Here is a 17,783-nt window from a genome sequence, read left to right as displayed (position 1 = left end):
CGGCATCAAAGGACTTGATGCACGAGGCGTTGGTAACTTCTCCTTCGACAAAGTCGTTGATGCCGCCGTTTTGGACTTCGAAGGTAAGGTCGACTTCTTATGCGTCGAAGAGGCTTTTTCTCTGCTAGAGGGTTCATGACGCTCTCGAGGAGTATGTATTGCTGACGACTCGCGGCTTTTATATTTATTGGGTTTTCTACCCGGGGTATCGCCTCTAGGTATCTCCGAGGGGGGCAATGCCACGTTTCTCGAAGACCCTTAACATTTTTAAACAAAATTCCTTGCACTGAGCCGGGGAGCTGTACTTAGTAGGGCAAGCAACTTTTTCTGGCGAACTGGAGGAAGAAGGTGAGGGCCATCTATGGCGCCTCTTCTTATTGTGTCTCGAAGCAGATGAGTGGTTTGATCCACTCCGAGACCTCGAAAGGGAGTGCTTTCTTTTTCGACGAGGAGACGACGGTCTCGACTCGTCAGAGGTCAATTTTGAAGGGGTAACAGATTTTACGGTCCTACCTCTCTCCAGCTTCCCTCTGCACTCCCTCAAGGCATTCGCCGTCATAGACATTCTTCACACTCTGAACACGGGTGCTCTGGGCCCAGGCACCATAGCCAGATCCATTCAAGGACAACTTTGATCCACAATCCCAGCATTTTTTAAACCCGGATCGGGGCGTCGATGGAGCCGACGAACGTACAAGTTACTTACCTGTAACTGTTGTTCTCCAGCATGGATCTGGCATGGATTCACATGCTCATGAATATTCCCCGTCAGGCTGGGAATCCTCGGTAAAGAAAAAATCAGTTTCAGTTTTGTTTCTGAACTGTCTTTCTCCTAATAACCAATCACTGGTCTCTGGGTCATACTGCCCCCAGCCAATGACTGCCCTCTACCTAAGCCCCTCCTCTGGCAGCCATCTTCGGATTTGGTAGCACGTAAAGTGGCAGTAGGACCAAGTGAAGAGTCGCAGAGGGGTAGGCGGGAGGGTTCGTATGTGAATCCATGCCAGACCCATGCTGGAGAACAACAGTTACAGGTAAGTAACTTGTTCCTTCTCCAGCATGGAGTCTGCCATGGATTCACATGCTCATGAATATAAGAATACATAGCAGTACACACATGCAAAACCACGGAAGGTGGCAAGGCTCAACATTAAGCCTCTCTTACCTCCTCAGCAGGCCCACCTTCAGGCAAACAGGTTGCGCAGCACTGCCTGGCTGACTCTGGAATCCTCCCTGGAATCCCAGTCGACGCAGTAGAATCTTGTGAAGGTGTGCGTCGACCTCCACGTAGCAGCCCTGCAGATGTCCAGCAGGGGTACACCAGATAGGAACGCCGTGGTAGCAGCGAGCGCTCTGGTCGAATGGGCTCTCGGACGGCTGGCCAACGGTCGGTTTGCCAACCGGTGACAGTGCATGATGCAGCCGGAGAGCCATCCGGAGAGGCCCGAGGAGGTGGTGATGGGAGGCCCATCCCGTCTTCACCACCGTCGTCATCCGTCCCCGTCGTGGCCGTCTCCATTACCATGTCATCCCTCGGATCCGGGGAAGGAGATGAAAGCTGTGAGGGATGTGCCGGCTGGAAGGGCGGTGGGGGATGAGTTCTCCGCTTGCTTGGAGGGCTTCCTGACGTTCCAGGATCTGCTGGGTAGTCCGCTGGGGGTAAGGACAACCTTGTCCTCATCTCTGTACACAAGGCCTGGATCGCCATCAAGATAGCTCCCGAGTTATCCTGTGGCCCATGTACCGGCTGCGACGGGCGTGACAGTTGGGGAGTAGAATCCTCCGCCTCCACGGTAACCTCATCAGCGATCCCTTCCGCAGGACCGGACTTCCACGAACCTCTTGTCTAGTATCTTCACAACTTCATTATATCAAAGGGCTCCTGGTGGATGCAACCCTATTCTGCCCAGGAAGACTTACGTTACTAGAACAAAAATGAATGGGTTGAGAACAATCTTGCTATGATGACTCCCCCCGTCCGATTCAATCCAAAATAGCAGCACATGCAAGTGTATAGAATCACACTAGAAGTTTCCAAAAGTTTTATATTTGGATAGAATTTAAGTTTCTGCATTTTACATTCTGAACATCATGTTAAAGACAACACACACAAGCAAACAATTTGCATTATCAGAACAAAACGGAAGCAAGATTCTGTTCTTGCATAATAACATGGTTAAAAACAGACGTAATGCAATCACTGCTGTCGCTACTGAAAGTAGACAGGTGTCAAACAAAGAGTGAACAAGTAAACAAACAGGTCAATAGTACATATCTACATGGGAACAAACAATTGACAGTGGTAAAATTGTGTATTGGTGAAAAAAGCATCTACTCGAGGTGTTTCAGCCCTATAACGGGGCTAGGTGAGCCATTTCTTCCTAGGGCCTTCATCAGGACGAAGGGAGAACAGTGTGGTCAGGATGTTCAGGAAGTGCTGAAACAGGAATGGAGGACATTGATGAGGTGAGGCTCAAAACAAATTAGCTTTGGAGAGTGACATAAATCACTGAATGTCTGTCTAGGAAATGGAAAGACATTGCTTACCTGTGGGGATGAAAGTCAAACCACAGGTGGAGGTGACGTAGGTAACCTAGTGGGAAAATGGACAATACCCTATGAATTAATCTGGTATTGTAAAGCTCAAAACTAAAACAATTGGTCCACATGACTGCTCTGTGGATCTTACCTATTAATAGTAGCCATGTGTCCAAAATCAACGTGATGGGGCAGCAATATCTTCACATATATTGCTAAAAGCAGAGAAACAGATATAGCTGTGGTCACTCTAAATGTGACTCAGTTTTTATAAAGCCGTATAAACGTGCTTACCCAAAGGGGGGCGGGGGATGTCTCAGTGGCATCAATTCAAGCCCGGAATATGTCCATTTTATGGAGTCCAGGGAACAAATCTGGAATATGGTCATAAAGGAGAGGATATAACAACTCTCGTGATACCATGCGGGCTAATAGCACGGACTACTATGTATTGCATGAGCGTTCGCTTTTTACCTGTGTCTGCAATCGCGGATCTAAGCTATAACGCTGTACATGGCAGACAGGCGCGCTAAAAGACTCTGCCGATAGAGGAGATCTCACTGGAGCAACCTCTGCAGTGTCTGTCCGTATAGGGAAATCACATGCATGCGGCGAAGACGCTGTTGCTAAGCGCCATGTAATGTTATAGCGGGCACCATCTTAGAATGGGAAGAAAATTGTAGCGCTGAAAAACCCGAATGTAAGAGACAATTAACGTTATCCCGCACATATTAAATATGGCTTAATGTTGGGGCTTCCGAGGAAATTAGGTCAATTAAAATCAACATTATTTATGGACGTTGCCATGGCAACCCGATCGTGTTACCAAGTGTACGTCTGTAAAAAAAAGAGAGGGGCCACCGGGCCCTAGCTGTGTGGGTCACATGTCACTAAGATGACAAAGGACTGCTAAATGGGCATAAAACCCAAACGGTGCAGAGTACCACAGAGGGACGTGATGGCGATATGCCTAGATACCGTCCTGTGGGCTTGTGGTATGGCTATGGGCTCCTATATAGGGCACAGTGGTACTGATTAGGCATGAACGTAAACAAATGCATGTAACAGAACCATATAGCAGGTAAATGTGTATCAGTCTATCAAGGACCAACATTCATGTGTACAATTGTTTAAATGCACAGTGCCAAGATGAATCAATTGCATGGAAAAACATGGTAGTTCTTAGAGCCACATTGGGACAACCACCAGAGATTCTAGTCCTGATCTTGTAAGTCATACAGAGGCTCAGTTTGGAACACACAGTTCGGCTGGTTACAGAGGGACTCATGGAGGTGTTGGTCACCATGTGTCTGGATCTATACAATAGACACAGTACAGAGTTATCTGCAGCAAGGTGTCTTGAATTTCAGCGTGACCAAAATGTGCATCCTACATAAAAGATTTCCATTCTACGGAAATGTTCAGACCCGTTTTGACCGTGTCTAGTCTGTGCACCCACCTCTTCTCAAGCTGTGTGAGGGCTCTATTTAGGTCTCCTCCTCTAACAGTTGATTCAAGTTTTTGGATAATGAACCATCTAAGGTCCACGTCCTTATGTTTAAAAAGGCAGAAATGGTCCACAAGTGGATTGTCTGGAACATTGTTCCGGATACAGGAGCGATGTTCAGAGATGCACATTTTTATGGGGCAGATGGTCTTGCCCACATATAAGAGGCCGCATGGGTACTCGATGTAAATGACGCCTTTCGAGTTCCAGTTCGTGTGTGTTTTTAGGGTCCATTTCAAGTTCTTGTACTCAAAGACTTTCTTCTGTATGGTTAAAGGATATGCCACACAATAGCCACATTTGTAGTGCCCCACTATAGCCGGTAGATTCCATAGTGTATTTTCAATCTGTCGTGTCGGTTCCACAAAGGTATGGACAAGGGTGTCCCTTAGATTCTTATTTTTCTTGTAAGCAAAACAGGGGACTTTGCTGAGTGTCCCTTCTTGTTTGACTAGATGCCATTTTTTCTTGACCACTTTTTGGATAACGTCACTCAAAGGGCTGAAAGTGGTGACGCAGATCAATCTGTCCAATTCTTTTTTCGGTTTGGACTCAAGGCAGATTTTCCTGGGGGTATATATGGCTCTCTTCTTGGCATCCCTCATGGCTTTGCAGAGGTATCCTCTTTCTGTCAATCTTTCGTGTAGATCTTCGGCGTGTTTTTTGAACTTGTCGACCTCTGTGCAGTTCCTTCGAATTCTCAGAAATTGTCCATACGGTAAGTTGTATTTTAAACCGTGCGGGTGGTAGCTGTGAAAGTGAAGTAAGCTGTTCTGTTTTGTCGGCTTGCGGAATAATTCTGTTTTGAGTTGGTCTCCAGTTCTGTATATTTGTAAATCTAGAAAATCGATCCGGTGGTGGTCCCACTGTATGGTGAACTTTATGAATTGGTTGCGCTGGTTGATCCAGAGGTGGAAGTCCAGAAGGGTGGCTGATGTGCCATTCCAGATCAGGACAACGTCATCGATGTAACGTTTCCAAAGGGCAATGTGCCCGAGAAAGGAATTTTCCACACAGTAGATGTTGTCCTTTTCATACTGTGCCATATAGAGGTTAGCAATGTCGGGGGAAAAGGTGGCCCCCATGCTAACTCCTTGTATCTGTTTATATATCTGCTTGTGGAAAAGGAAGTAATTTTCCGACATCGCTAGCCTTGTACACTCCAAGATGAAATTGGTAGGAGTCGTGGTAGTGTAATTTCTCTGGTCTAGGACCAGACAGATGGCCTCTAGGCCCTCAACTTGGGGGATGGAGGTGTAAAGAGCCTCAACATCCATGGTGACAAGGAGGCTACTGTGCTGTAGATGAACATGATTAAGTAGGTTGATGGTGCTGGTAGTATCCTTAAGGTAGGATGGCATCTTAATGACGAAATGTTTGAGAAAAAAATCAGTGTAAAGGGACAATGGTTCTAGAAGGGAATCACAGGCGGACACAATCGGTCTTCCAGGAGGTTGAGTGGCGTCTTTGTGGATCTTGGGTAAAATGTAAAACACTTGGGCCTGGGGGTGTGTTTTGTTGAGGAAATGTTGTTCATCCTCGCAGATCCAGCCTTCCTCCACAGCATGTGCGGTGAGGCTTTTGATTTCTTCTTGTAAAATGGAGGTGGGATTATGATTGAGTGGTCTGTAAGCTTTTTGGTTATTGAGAAGGCGTAAACATTCCTTATCATAATCTGAAATATCCATGATAACTATACCCCCGCCTTTGTCTACCGGTTCGATGGTGATGCTAGTGTCTAGGCGTAGGGTCTCCAAGGCTCTTCTTTCTTCTTTTTCCAAGTTGTCTCTGTAAAAATTCTGTTTCTGGAATCCAGTCATCACTATCTTCAAGACAGTTTTTTCAAAACCCTCGATTTCACAGGGAGGCGGGTAGAAAGTAGATTTAGGTTTCAAGCCGGTGGTGCGGTCTTTTTTTATCTTGCTCGACTCTTCCAATTGGTCCTTGGTTGGATGCTAAATAGACCTCGAAGAAAAATGTAAGTCTGATGTTTCTAAAAAATCTGTGTAATTCCAGTTCTGTCTCAAAAGGTTGTGCTTTTTGGGCAGGTACGAACGATAAACCTTTACCGAGGAGTCTTTCTTCAGCTGCCGTGACTAGCCCCGTTATAGGGCTGAAACACCTGGTGTAGATGCTTTTTTCACCAATACACAATAATACCACTGTCAATTGTTTGTTCCCATGTAGATATGTACTATTGACCTGTATGTTTACTTGTTCACTCTTGTTTGACGCCTGTCTACTTTCAGTAGCGACAGCAGTGACTGCATTACGTCTGTTTAACAATATTATTGTGCAAGAACAGGATCTTGCTTCAGTTTTGTTCTGATAATGCAAATTATGTTTGCTTGTGTGTGTTGTCTTTAACATTCAGAATGTAAAATATAGAAACTTAAATTCTATCCAAATATAAAATGTTTGGAAACTTCTAGTGTGATTGTATACACTTGCATGTGCTGCTTTTTTGGAATGAATCAGAAGGGAGGAGGAGTCATAGTAAGATTGTTCTCTTCACGACTTCAGCCAGCTCCTCTTCAGAGGCTGTATCCCTGTCCGTGATGGCCACCGCCCCCCCCTTTTTCCACCGGGGTTCTCACGGGGGTCTTATCGATGGGTTGAAAAGAGGATTCCCTGCGCGGTGGCAGGAAAACTCTGGGCCCCGAGGTCACCTCCACAGGCTTCGACAGGGCCGCCACAACTCCCTCTATAGAGGCCTTAGCTGGGTGAATCAAGGCCTTCACGATGTTGGAAGCGCTTGAGGCCTTCACCTTGGGGGGAGGGTCGCCGCCTTGCTCCCCCTCGGCTGTCTCCGTCGGGATCGACCGGGACTTCCCCCGAAGCTTACCCAGGTTCTCCGACTTCCTTTTCCCTGAGCCAGAGCGTTGGCTCGTGGTTGATGGCGTTGGTGAAAGTGCGCCCTGCCTGGCAGCCGAGGAGCCGGACCGTTAGGCGCTCCTGGTGCCCGCTGACTTGCGGTGCTTTGCCTTTTGTTGGGCCCCCGTCGACAGAGCACCCTCAAAGGAGTTAGACCGCTCAGACCTCTTCTTCTCACCTGCTGGTGGGCACTTACCCTCCAGCCAGTTGGTGAGGCGGATGCGCTGATCCCTCATGGTCCGCTCCAACATGTTCTTGCAAAACACACAGTCCTTCTCCACGTGCGTTTTGTCTTCGTGAAGGCAGTAGAGGCATCTAGAATGCTCGTCCTCCTTGAAGACATTCTGCAATCCACATCCAGGGCAGCTCCTCAACAGCTTGGATCCGGGCGTCGTGCTCCCTTTGTCCTGGGCCATGTCCACGCGGGGTAGGCCTCAAAGATCTTCTGGAATCCAAGAAGCGGAACTCGACGAAAACTTTGCCCTTGAAGGGCGTAGAAAATCCAAAACGGGTCCCTGTTGATGGGAAGTAGAAACGGTGGAGCTTGAGGCTCGGTTGACTGAAAAAATGAAACTCTTTGAAAAATCGCAAAACGCAGTAAAAGCTCGACAGCTATAGCACGAGGGCTCCCAACACTTGAACGTGCGGTAAAAATCTGAAGATGGTTGCCGGAGGAGGGGCTTAGGTAGAGGGCAGTCATTGGCTGGGGGCAGTATGACCCAGAGACCAGTGATTGGTTATTAGGAGAAAGACAGTTCAGAAACGAAACTGAAACCGATTTTTTGTTTACTGAGGATTCCCACCCTGACGACGGGGAATATTCATGAGCATGTGAATCCATGCCAGACCCCATGCTGGAGAAGATGCCATAATGGATTGAAGAATTTGATGTTTTTCTTTACAAACAATTCGAAGTTTGATTCTCTGAGGAACTGTGCCAAGCATGGAAAAACAGAACTGAATGTTACGCTCACCTGGCTCCCACAGGGACGTCGATCTGAACTGGACAGCTGCGGTCTCCACCAATGTGACACGTAGTGCCGAGATGACAGAGTGGACTGGCCCAACTAGCTTTGTTTGCTTGGCCCATAGGAGTATTCTTCTGCAAATGGAGAAAGGGAATTAACCACCCGTGGAGTTGAGTGTTAACCCCCACCCCCGCTGTTCTCCCTACTGATCACCATTAATATCCCCCCTTATAGTCTCACCTGATGGTTTGGAAAGATGAGCTCTCCATCCTGCATTGAGCGCAGGGGCGCGTAGATAACCAGTTGCTTCACTGGTTCAAAGGAATTGGTGAGTTCCAGAACAATATTGACTCAGATTTCCGACGAGATGCCGTAAGTATATAGTTCGTAAGAGTTCAAATGTCTGACTTTCACTCTTGTCCGATTCCTTGCAGGTTGCAGCTTGACCCTAGCGAAGAGTTCCTTGTGGCAACCGGTAACATTCAGGTAAGGATTTGTATTATCCAACACAGTTCGATAAAATAATGTCAGTATGTAATCTGTTGCTTTCTCCCTTATTCAGGTGCTGAGAGAAATTATGAAGTTTCGGGGAATAATGCCTCCGGCGGTAAAATTAGGTAAGTCTATTGTGGTGAGAAGGATTCCCCTTGTTTGTCCTTTTGTTTCACCTTTCTGTCCTTTTGTTCCCCTTAAGGGCCGGGGTACGGCGAAGATGCGTTGGAGGCTGCGCCGACCCGTGAAGAGGACTAGTACCCCCGGCGGTAAAATCAGGTAAGTATATTGGGGGTAACTAATATTGCCTCTGTTTATTCCCTTGGCTCACCTTGCTGTTCTTGTGTTCCCATTAGGTGCCGGAGTGTGGTGGGAACATGCAGAAGGATGCGGTGGATAGTGAAGATGCTGCGAAGGCCGGTGAGTACAGCGTGGCGCTGCAGCAGGCGAGGCGACGCGCATAAAATAACTTCTTTCTTCCAGCTCGAAGGCGCGGTGGATCGGGAATTCAGGTAAGGATCAAAGGTATTGCTCTTGTTCTAACCTTTTCTCCTTCTTTCTCCCTTTTTCTAGGAGCTCCAGACTCGAGGCGGGCGTGGCAGAAGACTGGATGCAGACTTGCAGGCACGGTGAGCGTTACGCTGCTGGATGCAGAATAATGCGAAGCGTGTGCTGCTCTTCGGGCGTGGTTTTAATACCCTCCAAAGTAGTCCCAGGTAAGTATTCCTCCCCGACCCCACCCGAGTAAAAAATAGTCCCTAGGTAAAGTAGTCCCTTCCAAGCCTCTTTTGGCTTGGAGCTCTTGCAGCATGGTCTGCATCAGGTAAGTTTTAATCTATGAGCCTGGCGCCTATGGCGCCAGGACTGACTCTCCATATGAGCCTAGACGCCAGGACTGCACCCAAATAGCCCCTAGCAGGGGTGGTTGGGCTTGCTTGGAATAACTTGATGCCTGCTTCCGGGGGTTGCTGGACTTGGTCTGGATCCCCGGGGGTAGGCATCATGACACTGAACAACGGACGCTGCGTGCGGCTATTTATACCTGTGAGGACGTTGACGTCGATACAGAGGCCTCCGAGGGACATCCACTCGAGGGAAATAAACGCGCATCGCCCTCTACTGAAAAAATTATTCCAAGGCCAGCAAGCAGGAAATGGATATATCAAAGATAAGGAATACGTGGGAGGACACAATCCATTTGAATATAATGTTATGAAGCAAAGTTACACATTATACTGCTGGCGATATGATAGAAGTGAGGGGCGGGAGAAGTTGGGAAGTCAAAGCATTCTAAAAAATAGGATGGGGCAGGGGTGTTGAAAAGGGGGGAATACCACATCTCACCATTGGGTGTTGCACCCCCACTCCCTGAGAACCTCTCACCCAGGTGATCGCCCCGCACTGGTCCATCACCAAGGACTGGTTTCAAAGGCGATGGATGAGCCCTGGCCACCTGAGCAAGAAATCCACGGGGACTAGACGGTGAGACACCCTCAGGTTTCTCACACTACCCTCGGGTTTCTCACACTACCCTTGGTCTCCTCCTTGCTCATCCCTGACTGTCTATCTGCTATTCAGGCATGGTGCGCTTCGAACGATCTCTGCCTTAATGCCAGTTAGACTGAGATCCTTCTCATTGGGACCCCTGCTCCCTGCTTTTCCTCTCTCACTCTGGACTCCCTCGTTGGGCCCTCTGCCCTCACTCACTGAGGCAAAAAACCTTGGGGTCATCTTCGACTCCACTCTCTCCACACATCACAGACCTTGCCAAGAAGGCCCAATTCCAGCTGTACCTCCTCAGAGGTATTCTCCCTTTTCTCACCTTCCCCCAGAAGCTCACTGTCTCCAGAGCCCTGGTTCTCTCTTGGTTGGACTGTTGCAACAGCCTCTTTCTCAATCTGCCTCAATCTACTCTTTGCCCTCTTCAACTCATCCAGAACAGGACCAATAGAATTATCCTTGGCCTCAAGCCCAGGGACTGCATCTCTCTGGCCTTCAAATCCCGCCACTGGTTCCCAGTGGCTGCAAGGATCAAGTTTAAGACCCTTTGCTTCATTCACCAGGCTTTCTGGGGCCTTGACCTTCACTACTTTCAAAACTCTCTTCCTAAGTACCTTCCAACTAGAGCCCTCTGCTCGTCTACTTCGAATTCTCTGTGGGTGAGTCGCTTTTCCAAGCAGAGACTGGGGGTAGATCCCTCTCCTATGGAGGTGCCTCCCTCTGGAATGGCCTTCCTGCCTCTCCCCGCCTTGAGCCGGATCTCCTTAAGTTCCAGAAGCTCTTTAAGACCTTCCTTTTCCCTTCTTTCTCGTTCCCTCTGTCCTGCTAACATTCCCTTGCTCCTGTTCCACCTGCTGCCTCGGATTTGCCGGAACACCCAGTGCAGAGTAGCTGTGGCACCCGAACCCTGAATGCGACCAAGCAGAGTTCCTGCTCAGCCCCGTCGTAGCTGGACGAGAAGAGACCCAATCAGGAGACTGCCGTGGTTCCGCCCGGATCCCAGACAGCTGGTGCCCCAGAACGCGAGGAACACTTGAGGTGAGGAGCAGCCCCGGGCCCGAGAGGTGAAATCAAACCAGAGACCGGGGCCCGAGCCACAGTGACTAAAGTGTGGGGGCAAAGTCTGCCCCACAGAAACCCACAGGAGAGAGAACCAGGGAAGGGTCAGCCACGGACTATTACCTGGGCTGGAGGTTGCCTGAGAGGCGCTGAAGGCTCGCCAAGAAACAGGGACCGGGTCCCCCTCACCGCTCCACCTCCTCCTGAACGTGGAGCCAACAGCACTATAACACATGACAGACAGGCCAGTACGGAGCAACCCAAGGGAGCAAGTACTCAGAGCATCAGAGGTGGGTGGGGGGTCGAACCCCACACCACAAGGGGGCGGAGGACCGTCAGCCCCTTAGCGGAGTGGTTGGACCAGCATAAGGCTTGATTTGGACCTTGGGGCTGGCGCTCCCCTGAGGACACAGACGCACGGGGGTACGAAGCACAGTAGGAGTGATTGAAGAGGCCATCACGGGCAACAGTCAGGCTCCCTGCACCGAGATACACTGCAAGTAAGGAGGAGGCCACAAAGGGCCCAGCCCAGCAAAACAGAGCAGGGCCAGGCGATGGATCTGACCCAAGACAGTTCCAACACATTCAGCCACACTGGAGAGACCTCAGGGCCAGGCCCCACAGCAGAGGTGTTCAGGGTCGTCGATAGTGTTGCTACAACGCTTCAGGAGACAATCAGGGAGGGATCAAGGCGACACCTCAAATAGGACATCAAGGTGGAGGGCGGGAACGCACCAGCTCTGACCAGAGACAATCTAAAATACATTTTCCAGGAAATAAAGGCCATTCGGACAGACATCCAAGCATCAATATGTGACCTCAAGGGAAGGGTGGACAAACTGGAGGATAAAATTGAAGGAATGGAAAATAACCACCTGCAGGTCGACCTTCTGAACATGAATTATGAGGCGCCGCTAACCGATCTGAGTCCCGTGAAGAAGAGACGCTGTTGAAACTGGATGACCTTGGAAACACGCAGCGTCGCAACACCTTATGCATTCTTGGGATAAAGGATCAGAAGGCAGAGACGGCAGAAGATGTGGGAAGGAAGGTCCAAGGTCTGATTAACTCTATCTTCATGGCAGACGGAGGGAAGGATGTCCAGTTGGAGAGGGCTCACAGAGGTGGCAGTGGAGGTGGTAGGGGCCCAGAGGTAGATAGTGGCCCTCTTCCCGAGGTACAGGAAAAAGATGAAAGTGCTTGAGAAAACCAAGCGCCTGGCCAGTATTCAATTTGAGGGGGACAAAGTCAAGGTATTTCAGGATTTATCAGGTATTCCCTGTCCCGACGTAGAGACTGCCGACCCCTGACCCAATGGCTCACTGAGAAGGGTAGCAGATATTTCTGGTCCCTCCCTTTTGCACTCACTTTTGAAAGAGGAGAAGTGGACTACCAAATCACAAGTGGCCAGGAGCCGCAACAGGTATTACATGTCTTAAAGAAGGAGATCTCGAACAAAGGTCACGGAGGAGATACTGGTGGGGTAGCGACGGTATGGAGCCACGAGAGTAATCACAATGTAAAGAGAAGGATGCCGGGGCAGGCAGAAAATACAAGAAGCTTAACACTCCCCCGATGGCAAAATAAGATTGAGGCTCCAGTGGGGAAAACGCGGACTAGTGTAAAAAACAGGCCCTAGGGGGCCTGCAACATTTAGGTGCAGACATGGGGGAAGGGAGATTATAGGCGAGATGGTGGGCAAAGCATTGGTCACCTCTGATGGACCATCACAAGGTGGGCGTCTAACAGGGAAGGAGGGGGGTCCCAGGGTGGGAAGGGGGAGCATTGAAGAGAACAAGGGGTGTCTGTCAGAAGGATGGGATATCTGCACCCATATGGGAGGACTATCGAGCCCTGCGGAAGCCCCAGGGGACCAGGAGGTGGGGAGTGAGGGGGATTGGGACTGGGGGGGGTGCAGTCCGGGAGAAGTTGAATTTCTGGGTGTCACTAGGCATAGAATGGTCAGGACATTTGATTAATGCTCAGAATGGCGCGAATTGACACAGGGGCAGGGCCTATGCACTTATGATGGGGAATTTTAATGTCAAGGGCCTGAACTCACCCACTAAACGATCATTGCTGGGAAGGGAATTTTCTAACAGGGGTCTGGATGTATTGATGGTACAGGAACCAAGGCTCATTTGTGGGAAGGAAAGGGGCATCCCAGGGGCTCAAATTGGACAGATATTTTGGGCATCAGGGACTACCAAGAAGGGCGTAGTGGGCATCCTCATTAATCAGAGAATCAGCATTGGTGAACCACTTGTTTAGAGGAGGGCAGACGGGAGGGCCTTTGTGGTTTCCGGGACCATCAAGGGAGCTCAGGTGACCCTTGCCACAGTATATTACCCAAACACGGGTTAGTCCCAGTTTCGACCCAGAGTCATGGAGGAGTTATTTACCTGAACGGTAGAACTCTTGCTGGGGGTGGGGAGAATTTTAACATGTGGCAAGATCGACCCATGGATCACAGTGGTGGTCAAAGCCAATCGGGAGGTAGTAATATACAAGCGGAAGTGGGCCTCCTCGGGTATATGACCGATCAGGGCTTAATTGATGTGTGGAGGGAGTGCCACCCAGCCACAAGAGGTTTCACTTTCTTCTCCTCAGTCCACGGGTCCCGGACAAGGATTGATTACTAGTTTGTGCATCATAAGCACATCCAGAGGGTAACCACCAGTGAACTCATTCCCATCAGTTGGTCAGACCATAACAGGGGTGACATGGGTATAGGGCTACATTCAATAATTTGGGCTCCTGTTTGGGAGCCTATTCTACCCAGGAGGGTTACTAGGAAACAACAATCACAATTGAATAGGTCCAAAAGAAACAAGTGCTCACAGAATACTCCTGCTTTTTGTCAACCACTGCATAAAGAAAGAATTACTTATTCATGCTTTGTGTAGAATCAATCTTGTTCTTTATCTTAAGGTTACATAGTTGAACATAAAATAGAAACTCAAGAGCTAACATCAAAAAAGGTTTTTTTGAGTAAAAGTACAGAAAATGTTTACAACACACAGAACCAAAAGTTTCTTGGTACTACAACCACTTTGTGTGTGTAAGACAAACTAAACCTTAGGTGTTGTTTGCCATGAAGTTCACATAAAAATAGTAAACACAAACAATTGAACATTTATAACATCACGTATACATTTCAAAGACAAAAAACTATTTCTCTGTGTGTGGCAGCACTCAACGACTTTGCTGCAGCTTTGGAGGTCTGCAACCTCTCAAGGCTCTCGTCAGCCTTGCTGCCAAAAAGATGGACACCATCAAAGGGCAAGTTAAGAAGCCGGGACTGCACATCAGGAGTAAATCCCGACTTCCGCAACCATGCAAACCTGCACATCACGGTGCTCGCCGCCATGGACCGGCTGACAGCGTCACGTCCAGACCCGACTGAACTGATTCACACATGGCATCCTTGCCATCCTGAACAAGGGCAAGAAAACCATCCCATTCCTCGCCATCGGGAATATGTTCAGCCGCCAAAGGTACACCGTTCCACAGAGTGTGAGTGAATCTTTCCAAGGCACAAACGATAGATACACTTTCTTCGCCCAAAGCGCTTGTTGTCCCTATCCGGAGAGATGGTAGGGTATGCAGCCTGCTTTGCTAGGGCCATAGCCACCTGCACCACCAAAGTCTCCGGAGTGGGGTGCGTAGACAAGTAGGAGGGGTCGCCACTGGCTATACGTATTTTTTCTGTATGACTTATTCACTGCCGGGACACACTCCGGAATAGTCCAAGCCCCTGCCACCCCTCTTTGTGAGGCCATATGAAATGGTAGCACCGGGTCAGTGGGTGGACCTTGGTCCAAAATATCTGTCAGGTCATCCTACAGAAAATCCACAGGTGGAGCAGACCACCCAAAGTACTCTGTCACCCTCGACATGAGATGCCTGTACGACTACTCGGCGTGTGTACCAGGCTCAGGCCTGCCAAACTCAACCTCCGGAGAGGTGTCCAGACCACTGGCATCATGCAAGGATTGACGCAGGTCTTCCATCTGGCTATGACCCGATAACAGGTCATCAGGAACCTCAGGAGGAACAAACCCCTCCACATCTGAGGTTTACAGTTGGTTGGAGTTGTCTGGGTCGGGACTCCCTACCTTCCGCGCACCTTTCTTTTGGGAAAAGTGGTGAGTCAGCCTGCAGCCTCGCTCCTGGTTCGTCTGGGGACCAACTCCAGGGTTCCCAATTGGCTGAATGATTAGGTGGGATGACAAACCTGCGGATAATGGAAAGCGCTGGGGGTGTTCAATAGTCTAACAATGTAGCAGTTATGGTATTGGTTCATGGTCAGATCCGAGGAGTCGTATTGGTGCTTATAACTTTTTTCTTTATTATTTCTTTTGCAATTCCACAAGGCAATTTAGAAACATCATAGCAGCGGATAACGCCTGTTGTTGAACATAGGTGAAAGCAAACAGCCGACGCGTGTTTCGACCTAAGTCTTTTTCAGGGCTGTGACGTGTGAATTGTGGTTAAGTGCAGAGAATGGCGCAGTGACATTTGTGTTAATCACACAGGAATTTTAGAAAAATCAACATAGATGGCGAAATCAAATAATGAACACATGTAGTTATGAATGAGATGAATATGCATGAGATGATGAAGCATTAGATAATTAGAATCCAGTCATGGTAGGGAGCACGGTAAGCGGTTGAGCCATTGGGTGGTGAGAGTGCGTGAAAGTGAAGTTGTTTGTAACAGAAGTGAAAAGATGATCAGTTAATGCATATTTACATTCATAATCAAATAGTCACATTGGTTAAATTAGCACACGAACAAAGTACCAAGGGAGAGAAAGAAGGAGAGCATATTGTTAGTTAAGGTGAGAGAGGCAGTTGAATTAGTAAGGCATGGGTTGAAGGGTGGCAGAGCTTACCCAATTGAGTGGTATGGTGTGCTCTCTGATTAGGGCTGGTAGCTGGTCCTCCCGTGTCCGGGTGCCAGTGGGGCTGATTAGCCTTATCTGTGAAAAAAGTTTTAATATGGATGAGGGTTGATGACCTAGAATGAACTCATGTGTTGGTGGTCCAAGAGCGGACACGGGTGGGGAGAGAAACGAAGAGACGGAGGAGCGGCACGTTGCCATGCAGATGTTGGAATAAAAGGCGGCCAGTGGCATGCTGGGGACAAGGGCACCTGTTAGGACGGCAGTAGGGCAGAGCGGGGGCCTGTGAGGCAAGCTAGGGAAGTTATGGGCAGGTAAGATGGTCCCATGGTATTCAGAAGGTGCGGTTTGGAAGAAAGAGGAATTGGGACATGGGTGGGGAGAGAACCGAGCAGTCAAAGGAGCGGCAAGTGTGCCATGCGGATGTTGGAATAAGGAGGCGGCCAGTGGCAATGCTGGGGACAAGGGCTCTCGTTAGGAAGGCAGAAAGGGCAAAGAGCTGGCCTGTGAGGCAAGCTAAGGAAGTTATGCGACCTAAGTCCCAAGGTTATGGGCGATGCCGGGGTCAATTGGGACCCAATGCGGTCAGTGGCAATGGTCGAGAGCATGGGAGATGGCCCCTCCGATAAGGGTGGGGTGTCAGAGATGTGGCTGGTGCTGGATGAGGGAGGAGCCAGGTAGCGTGGTGCTACTGCCATAGGGGGCCGGTCAGAGCAATGAGAAGGTGGAATCGGATGACCGGGACCGAGAGGAGCGGTGTGGTCGTCGAGGTGGTCCCATGTCGGGCAGGGAGGGCCCAGTAGTATGGTTGGGACACCTGGTTAGTGTGGTGGGCATGTAGGATTAGCCCATGGTCTTACCTGGCGCCGCGATCGGCGGAGGGGAGCGATGAGCCTGTTTCACGAGGAGTGAGTGAGACCGGATTAGAGAACTTCCTGGTTAATATGCACGGCTCAATGTGATTGGTCGCGGAAGGAGCGCGCTGATTGGAAGTTGGATGGGTTTCCCTGATTGGATGCCCTTGGTAGACTGCTGAAGATAAACAGTCCAGCCTTGTGCTGACAATGCGTGTTCGTAGCACATGTTAGAAAAAGCAAATGACGCGAACATTGTTGGAGACGGATACCCTGCAAGAATAGGTGAGGGAGGCTGGGTGGATACCCAGGGGTGGGGGGTGCCCCGGTGATGAAGAATTGGACACATGCATATTAGTTGCAAGGGGTGATACGACTCATGTCAGAGGGGATGAACCGGTGTATCTCGAAGGAGTCGGTGATAGTAAGGGGCGGAGAGAGCTGGTGCTGTGAGAGATGTACGAGGTGCATCCAGCATGTGTAATCACATGGGTCAAGGAAGGCCAAGACACAGGGAGGGTTTAAATTATATGCAAGCGGTGTGGGCTTACATTGGGCTGGTAGGAAGCTGAGCTCCGTTGGGAGGGGAGTGGGGGAGAAGCCCTGGGAAGAACAGGGGGCACAAAATTATAGAGGGCACAACATTGTAGAGGGGGTGGTCAGGCTGAGTGGGCCACCCCAGTTGGTGGTAAAAAAGTAAGCTGGGATGAATGAGCCAGGCCTAGATATGTAGCACTATCTGAGACGTGGATGGGAGCCCAGGATTTGGATGGAAGGTGGTGCAGGTACATTCACAAAAACGCATGGAAATCATGGTCACTGTTTAATCCAATGGTGATGGTTCTGAATTTGCAAATTAGTCGGGCTTCTTTTTGGCAGAGCAGTAGTTCTCTTCTCTGTCACCACCTCTTGCGTCTGATGATATTGATTCAAGTCCCATGAAGGTGATGTTTTCCTTGATATCAAGCTGGTGTTCTTCTTGCCAGTGGAGGGCCAGTGGGTATTTGGTTTCTTGCGAGTTCCCCAATTCTTATTCCGAGTTCCCTCTTGGTACTTCCAATGTATTTGCAATTACATTCACATAT

At 49.3% G+C, this 17,783-nt stretch overlaps 1 protein-coding gene across 2 annotated transcripts in view; it reads right to left on the bottom strand.

Moving 5' to 3' along the window:
• The window catches only part of XPNPEP3 (X-prolyl aminopeptidase 3), a 653,628-nt gene that overhangs the window by 396,556 nt on the left and 239,289 nt on the right, over window positions 1-17,783 (bottom strand). Inside the window, exon 4 of one of the 2 annotated variants that reach the window (XM_069654420.1) lies at window positions 15,836-15,922. The exons of the other annotated variant lie outside the window; for it this stretch is intronic. Within the exon in view, the coding sequence (XP_069510521.1) occupies window positions 15,836-15,922 (87 nt within the window). The remainder of the gene's footprint in view (window positions 1-15,835; window positions 15,923-17,783) is intronic. 2 annotated transcript variants of the gene reach the window in all.

This window comes from Ambystoma mexicanum, chromosome 3q, assembly GCF_040938575.1.
Source record: "Ambystoma mexicanum isolate Mex_15411 chromosome 3q, UKY_AmexF1_1, whole genome shotgun sequence".
Lineage (NCBI taxonomy): Eukaryota > Metazoa > Chordata > Amphibia > Caudata > Ambystomatidae > Ambystoma > Ambystoma mexicanum.
Note: the sequence above shows the minus strand (reverse complement) of the source record. Positions and strands in the feature narration are given on the sequence as shown.